The sequence below is a fragment of the Amphibalanus amphitrite genome, unplaced genomic scaffold, assembly GCF_019059575.1.
Source record: "Amphibalanus amphitrite isolate SeventyFive unplaced genomic scaffold, NRLGWU_Aamphi_draft 001616F_arrow, whole genome shotgun sequence".
Classification (NCBI taxonomy): domain Eukaryota; kingdom Metazoa; phylum Arthropoda; class Thecostraca; order Balanomorpha; family Balanidae; genus Amphibalanus; species Amphibalanus amphitrite.
This window is the reverse complement of record NW_024883109.1, coordinates 75,010-83,559: the sequence shown is the minus strand read 5'-3', so window position 1 is coordinate 83,559 and position 8,550 is coordinate 75,010. Positions and strand designations below refer to the sequence as shown.

The 8,550-nt window shown below is 44.1% G+C and overlaps 1 protein-coding gene across 3 annotated transcripts; it reads left to right on the top strand.

Annotated features, from left to right (window-relative positions):
* The first annotated feature begins 357 nt into the window (after window positions 1–357).
* Window positions 358–8,515, top strand: LOC122374178 (trimethylguanosine synthase-like). Of its 3 annotated transcripts, none has more exons than XM_043352782.1 (8): window positions 358–510; window positions 3,609–3,732; window positions 3,966–4,109; window positions 4,442–4,720; window positions 4,912–5,072; window positions 6,630–6,788; window positions 6,990–7,129; window positions 8,299–8,515. In XM_043352782.1, exons 2-8 carry the CDS (start codon window positions 3,632–3,634, stop codon window positions 8,413–8,415), a joined length of 1,101 nt encoding a protein of 366 aa, XP_043208717.1. In that variant the 5' UTR covers window positions 358–510; window positions 3,609–3,631; the 3' UTR covers window positions 8,416–8,515. The 3 variants fall into 3 exon arrangements, with proteins under 3 accessions (XP_043208717.1, XP_043208715.1, XP_043208716.1); XM_043352780.1 differs by having other exon boundaries at window positions 360–519; XM_043352781.1 differs by lacking the exon at window positions 358–510 and adding an exon at window positions 3,105–3,289.
* Window positions 8,516–8,550: the final 35 nt, after the last annotated feature.

Sequence of the window (8,550 nt, the reverse complement as noted above, 5' to 3'; positions counted from 1 at the left end):
GTGTAAATCGACTCAGATCCGAGTAGATTTTAGCGCGACCGGTCCTTGTGTAAACTCCCGACGTAACATACGCATAGAGTCGTCATGGTGTAAATCGACTCAGATCCGAGTAGATTTTAGCGCGCGACCGGTCCGTGTGTAAATCGACATGCAGAAGTCGATCTACTGAAAAGCGGTTTCCTGTGTATTTCTACTCCAATCTGAGTCGATCTAATCAGGAGACCTGCTTTGTGTAAATCTACTTCGAAGTTGATTTACGCAACAGGCTGCCAGTTATTAAATGACGTTCTAGACTCGAAATACACGCGTCCTTGATTGAATGAAGGAATATTGACACCATATCCGTAAAAACTTTGTTATTAGAACACATGAAGGGACGCATGCTTTCTGGGGCTTTCAGGTTTTTCACAACCTTGTAGTTGAAGTTGTTTTACTGTGGTTTTGTTGAATTATAAAACAAGTTTTGAGTAATGTTGATTGTTTGAACCAGTTTGAACTGTCGTCTCAAGGGTAGGTGCTGTATGTGATGTCTCAGTCTGTTGTCATTGTGGAGCATAGATATAATTTGCTTTTATCGTTGCTGCATGAAACAACTGATTGATTTTGAAATATTCTAAGCATGTACACTTCAAAGTTCAACTTGTGCTGCTTCATGATTCATGGTTGATTTCCACCGGTTTGGGGTGCCCATTGCCCAAGTTCCCCGCCAGTTCAGCCGGCTTGGCTTTGGAGCCTCAACATCAACAGACGGCTCAGGTCGAGGTAACCATTGGGGCGGCAGCAGATTTGTTACGCCGGGGCACTCCCAACTCGGCAGAAATTAACAACCATGGCATGATTTCAAGATATTTTGGGCCATACTATTAACTGGATTATTTGCCAGCTGTGCCATATCAGTCGGGCACACTGTGGTATTTCCGATCCATTTATGGAAACGTTTCCATTTTTGGAACAATGTTCCATAAATGGATACGCCGTTTCCAAAAATAGAAACGGTCTGTTCCATAAATGGAGACGCTGTATGCATCGCTACCTTTAAAGCAAACTGGGCATTGATAGGTGCAATTTGGCATGAGCAGGATGCCACCAATCGACAGCCAGCATTCTAGTTTATGTTCCTGATCTCCGACTTTCCGATCAGAAAACCGAAAGTTGACGAACGAGGCGATGTTTATAACATGTTGACGTGATAAAAAATTCACACGTTTTTCTAATCGAAAATAATAACATTTATGAATGTTTTGAACAAAAAATAACGTTTTTAACAGACTACTGAAAGACTGGCCCATTGATTGGAACAACCACATCACCGGGAACTTCAGTTTTTCATTCATTATCACGCTGCGTTTTCCGGTGTACCAGCGGCCTGGTGGTCGTCAATCTTTGATTAAATCGCATGAAAGTTGTTGCAAAGCCCTATTTGGAGACTTTAGTGGGCATTTTATGATATTTCAAATGTACTGAATATGCTCGTAGGCTCGGATCAACGTAAATCTCCGTGCAAATACGTAAAAAGCAGGATGGAAATAAGGTCTGCACCGTCGTCACACCAAATACCGTTGTATTCTGACAATGAATTTATTCATTCTAGCTCATGTGTAACATTGATATCAATTTTATATATTGAAATGATATCTACGCTTTATGTATTGCCCACTTTGGACCACATCTGTCCAGTAGTTCCTGGGAAATCTTAGTTTTAGTTGACTTTTGAATGTGCTGAAGTTGCGGCGCGTAATGTATTATTATCGAACCAAGGTATCCAAGGTAACTGCCGAGAGCCGAGATGCTAAACCAGTCCCAAAACATCAAATTTTTAGTCGCATGTGAATTTTAAAAACACATTTAAGCTAAGTTTGCACACATTTGAACTTCAGCGTTTCTATTTTTGGAACATCGGCGTTTCCATTTTTGGAAACTAAGTCTCCATAAATGGATACGATTCAGGAGCATTTTAAAGACGTGAATTTGAATGCATACGACAGCTTTCCATGCAAGAAGATAAGTGCTTTTGGTGTATCTGAGCTTGTTTTACGCGAAACAGTTGTTATACATCAAATCCAGCCACCCTTGGCAAGAAAAAATGTGCGGAGATGTTAGCGTTTCTATTTATGGAACGAGCGTTTCCATTTTTGGAACAGAAGAGTAGTCAAAATTGGAAACGTTTCCAATAATAGAAACGTCTCCATAAATGAATCGGAGATACCACAGTGCGCCCGACTGATATGGTGGTGCCAGCAGAGCTTGGTATTGGTACCATATCAATGCTTGATATAAATGACTATAACTGAATGACTATGAAATTTAAATGACTAATGAGAGAATGAAAATAACTACAAACTTCATCATTTTTGTTTTATACTGAGGGTGGGGTAAATGCCTCAAATGTTCACTTAGATCCACCAATAGTTTCAGCAGATCAGATTAGCCCATTGTATAATATTTGGTCACAACTCATTAGTCATCAACTTCTTAGTTATGAACTTGTCACTAACCAACTAGCCTCAAGGCCATAGCTGACCTGCCTGCCTGCTCTCAACCAGCCATCTTGTGAACCAATTTAGGCTAGATGGAAAGGTGAAAGCTCACTATTGAGCCTAGTTGCGTACTTACCATACCATTGCAACATGGCATAGTGCCTGAGCTGTGTCCTCTTTTTGGTCTTCCCTGCAGCCTCTCACTCAGTATCCTGCTGTCCAGAGTGGTGATATCTAACCTATATATTAGGGTTCTGGAGGCAGGTACCTTTTCAAGCTTGTTTTAAACAGCCTTCAAGCTGAAGCTTCCCCCAAGTTAAGGGGGGATTGATGATGATTGATGATGACCCATTAATTTATAAGATAAGCTCTCAGCTGATGCTCTCCAGCAGTTCTGGTCTACTCATTGACCTTTATAGTAACTAGGTTACTATAGAGGTCAATGGGTCTACTAGATTCAAGGCCAGGCCCAATGCCCAGCAGCTGGGCCATGGATGAAGCTGGCTGAACTTTGTGTGAAATCAGCTCACCTAGGCCAGGTTCTATATTCCTATAAGCCCCAACATTGTGTAACTGAAAAGGTGATAATGACAGCTGCCAAGAATGATGTGCTTGATAAAATGGCATACTTCCTGTTATATGGTGCTGGAAGTTACTTTCATGTAGGTATGGAGAATAGTTATGACTTATGAGCACAAGTAAGTCTTTCTTGTGCCATGATTGTCATCTGCAGAAAAAATATCTTGTATTAGTGCTGGTTATATTGATGTGCATCATTATGGATAATAAAAATGATATAAATTGAAAAGCTGGTAAGTACCTAACATACAAAGCCTCTGAATCCATGCATTGTAGAACAGCATTCAAGCATTGTAACTAAATACCTATATGGTTTTCATGTTTAGTGAATCTGCATGTCGGTAAATTCACATGTAAATTTATTTTTCCTTCCAAGATAGGCTGATTGCTAGATAAAAGTCAGTCATACCAGCTGACCAGCCAGCCTGTTTGTATCACTAAATTGATTTTTGTTCTGGTGATCATATGTCCTAATGATAAAAAACTGCTTCTTCTTTATAATTTGCAAATATGTGTCAAAATTACTAGGTGAACTTTCTGCTTTTCCTACAGATCTAGCAAGGGAAACAGGTAGCATGCCATCGACATCAGAGAACACTGTAAAGGAAGGCCCAGGACAGCCTTCAACCCAAATAACTAAGAAGAAAACTTATCGAATGCCATCGTGGAAAATCAGGTAGGTACTAATAATGTATTTTATTCAAATGTGCTGCGTGGTACTGGGTGGTATTGATGTCATACCTATCTGATGTATGGCATCAATGCCATCTAAAGAAATGAAATGCTAAAGAAGGCATGAAAGACAATAGCTTGCGCTTTATCAAGATTTTAGGACAGTTTAAAAAGGAATTATACGTTATGCTAGCTACCTTATGTAAAGATGTCTTGATTATTTACCGTAATTGACAGGCGACTAAAGGGACGTGGCATCGGTGCCTTGCTGAAGCAACTGCAGCCAGATGGCTGTGCTGGACAGGATCCCACACCATCAGGTCACCTAGAGGGTGAAAGAACCGATCCTGTTCAGAGAATCTCGCACAATGCAGAGAAGTTGTAAGTAATATGCCCTGCGTGTGCCTCTGTCTGCTCATTTAACGGATACGGGAAGACCATCTCAGTTTCTCAGTGCAGGACGTTTAAACTTTTGAGCTCAACACATTTTTTTTTTGTCCTTGCATACGGTTTCGCCAACCTAGAATGCGCGTGAAGGGTGGGACTAAACCCTGGACAATGGACATCTCAATTGGCTCTTGAGTCTTGGTTAAAAAAACAACAAAACTTTGCTTTGAAGACCAACCAATTTTGACGTGTTTAGTTTTACGATGTACGATCACATTAACATTTAACATGTTTAACATAACCATTGACATGTCAACTACTTTCAGGGAGATCAAAGCGCTTAACCCGGCTAGGAAGTCCGATTCATCCGAGCAAGAAGGTCGGCCTCTGGCGGAACAAGCTCAACCCCCAATAAAGGATAGTTGCAGCTCTCCGGCGCATCCACCTGTCAGCATTCCGAAGTTGGACAAAAGGCTAGCCCAACAAGAGGAAGGTGTCAAAGAAAGTGGCGGAAAGAATGCCTTTAAGAGGAAAATGACTGCGCTTGTTCGAAAAAGTCCGGAATTACGAAAATATTGGCAGCAACGCTACCGTCTCTTCTCTAGGTAAGGAGAAGACATTTTTATCGTATCAGATGAAATGCCATGTTTTTTTTTATAAGCTCAATAGGTGCTAAGTGTTTCCACAAAAGTCGGGATGCCGATGCTATGGAAACTAGATTAGTTGACGAGTGATTAACTCTTCCCTGACCCAATTGCGAGTGATGTTTAGGGGTGACACCTCTCGTCTTCGACAGGTTTGACGAGGGAGTTCGTCTGGACCGGGAGGGCTGGTTCTCGGTGACGCCCGAGCGAATCGCGCGGCACATCGCCGACCGGTGTCGCTCGGACGTCATCGTGGACGCGTTTTGCGGCGTCGGGGGCAACGCCATCCAGTTCGCCGCCACCTGCCGGCTCGGTGAGACTACACATACAACGGGACCTGGGCTGACAGAGAAGACATGAATGAGCGTGAGGCACGAAATCCTAATGACGTACGGGCTGACATGGTTTATATATTCCCGACCGGGGCTGGGAAAATGCGTTTTATTCACCGAGGTTTTTGTGCGGAGGACCGAGTGCCGGTAGGCACGAGGTCCGTAGCAAAAAACCGAGGTGAATAAAGCTGCATTTTCACAGCCCAAGGTTGGGAAGAGATTTACCACATGCCGTATAGGCGCAACAGTTAATATCATATTCATTTGATATTTTACACTTTAATCTTAATATTGTGTTAATATTATATTAATACTATGTTCATATTTATAGTCACCGTGATTATTTGTTTGTGTTTTTCATTATTAGGCTGCGTTGAGTATGAAAGATGAAATTCCTACTTCCCTTTATTTAGGAATGAAAAAGCTGAGGATGAAGATGGTGAAACGCCAGAAGTTAGAATAAAGATATGGAGTCCAGCAGCAGTGAGGAAACCGTGAGGAAAACTAAAAATTGGGTGAAACGCTGAATCAAACGCGTCTTGGATCCCAGCTGGAACAATATCAATGTTTCATTGTGGCACGTTAAGATGCTTCACGCATTTAAATTGTTCGTTTTTTGCGTGCATTATGTAGAAATAATCAGGGGCGTCGACGCGTAAGGAAAACTGGTCCGACTTTTTCTCGGGGGGCCCCCACCGGTGGGGGCCCCCAGGTGTCGCGAGGGCCCCGCGAGGCGCAGCAGGGCCCCCGCGAGCCGCAGCGGGGGGCCCCCGTTGCCGCAGCAGGGGCCCCCGTGGCCGCAGCAGGGCCCCCCGAGAGCCCCAACAGGGGCCCCCGCGGCCGCAGTAGGGGACCCCGCGGGCCGCAGCAGGGCCCCGCGGTGTCTAGCAGGGCCCCAGAGGCGCAGCAGGGCCCCCGCGGTCTCTAGCAGGGCCCCCCGAGCCGCAGTAGGGCCCCCGCGGTCTGCAGCAGGGGCCCCCGCGAGCCACAGCAGGGCACCGCCTAGTCGAAAAAGTGGTCCGACTAGTCGGAAAAGTCGGACCGGTGTCGACGCCCCTGGAAATAATGATTATTCCGACCATGTTCTGCAGCAATAAATACATTGGCATTGGAACGATAACCTTGTTTAGTTGAATTACGTTGACAGCAAAAGTATGTAAACACGCAGTCACTTACTTTTGCTGTTTCTGTTAGTGAACACACAATCCGTAAATATCTTCTTTGAAATAGGATCTTCCGCTCAGAATATTCAGTAAAACTTTGTCTGGGAAAATCAAAAAGCCCTAGGGCCGAATCGTTTCCCAAATACCTTCAACATTAGCCGAGGCGGGCCGAAGCCATTTCCCAAATGCACGTGCTAATGTTAAAGGGATATCTCGGCATGTGGTAAATTGGTTATATACAGACATTTGTTAGTAAATGAGCCGTGGAAGTCTCCACGTTTTGATATTACCGACTTAGCTACTAACGAAATACTATTGAACCGAAGATCAGTGCTCAGAGAGGTAGTGTTTTGACACATGTTTTTTCTCCGACAGTGATCGCCGTGGACATATGTCCCGAGCGTGTGGAGCTGGCTCGGTTTAACGCCGGCGTGTACGGTGTGCAGGACCGTATCCAGTTTGTGGTCGGCGACTTTTTCGAGCTGGCACCGCGGCTGCGGGCCGACGCCGTGTTTCTTTCGCCTCCGTGGGGCGGTGAGTGAAATATAAAACATAACGATTTTTCTCATGGCTCATGCTGGATATGAAATAGCAAATACGGTGACATGCTGCCTATGTGGCCCAAACTAGTGGCTCAATATTGAGCATGTGGAGAAGCATGTTATCAACACATCTTTTTCATCCATTTTTATTATGTGTCGTTCGCTTCATTTGACCCTCCGCCGTTTGTCACAGGTCCTGAGTACTCGAATGCTGAGGTGTACGACATGTACCGACTGGACGGTACAATGGATGGCCGGGAGATGATGCGAGCCGCCCGCTCCATCTCCAAGAACATTGCCCTCCTGGCGCCGCGCAGCGCCGATGTAGATCAGGTGAGATCGACTTCTGTTCCTGATAGCCTGTGGTCAAATTTAGCAGCGTCTGGGAATTAGACCGATTCCATATCTATTAAATGTTTGATCTTGCTTCTTGATCGTTTTGAACCGTTAACGGATAACCTTATCAATTTAATTAGGTTCTAACTATATGGTTTCTATAGGGACTCTTTCTAGTTCAAAACTCATCATAGTCGAAGTGTGCGGCGCTATCAGTGGAATATATATTCCCGACCGGGGCTGGGAAAATGCGTTTTATTCACCGAGGTTTTTGTGCGGAGGACCGAGTGCCGGTAGGCACGAGGTCCGTAGCCAAAAACCGAGGTGAATAAAACTGCATTTTCACAGCCCAAGGTTGGGAAGAGATTTACCACATGCCGTACCGGCGCAACAGTTAATATCATATTCATTTGATATTTTACACTTTAATCTTAATATTGTGTTAATATCATATTGATACTATGCTCATATTTATAGTCACCGTGATTATTTGTTTGTGTTTTTCATTATTAGGCTGCGTTGAGTATGAAAGATGAAATTCCTACTTCCCCCTTATTTAGGGTTTGAAAAAGCTGAGGATGAAGATGGTGAAACGCCAGAAGTTAGAATAAAGATATGGAGTCCAGCAGGAGTGAGGAAACCGTGAGGAAAATTAAAAAATTGGGTGAAACGCTGAATCAAACGCGTCTTGGATCCCTGCTGGAACAATATCAAATGTTTCATTGTGGCACGTTAAGATGCTTCACGCATTTAAATTGTTCGTTTTTTGCGTGCATTATGTAGAAATAATGATTATTCCGACCATGTTCTGCAGCAATAAATACATTGGCATTGGAACGATAACCTTGTTTAGTTGAATTACGTTGACAGCAAAAGCATGTAAACACGCAGTCACTTACTTTTGCTGTTGCTGTTAGTGAACACACAATCCGTAAATATCTTCTTTGAAATTGGTTCTTCCGCTCAGAATATTCAGTAAAACTTTGTCTGGGAAAATCAAAAAGCCCTAGGGCCGAATCGTTTCCCAAATACCTTCAACATTAGCCGAGGCGGGCCGAAGCCATTTCCCAAATGCACGTGCTAATGTTAAAGGGATATCTCGGCATGTGGTAATGAGCATTAGTACCTTTCCTTATCGCTATACTGACGGACCATATCTACCTCAGCTGGCGGCGATGGCCGGCCCGGGCGGTCGGGTGGAGGTGGAACAGAATCTCCTCAACGGCCGGGCCAAGACCATCACGGCGTACTACGGGGACCTGATCGGCACGGGCGAGTCATGAGACAGCGGTGAAACGGTGCTTCTGAAGGCGGAATGGCCAGATGGTGCTCTTGTGATGTATTGTGATGACATGAATAAAGAAAAGCCATGCTGTGTTGTAATATGCTTTTGATATGCACTGAAGATGGATGTTGAA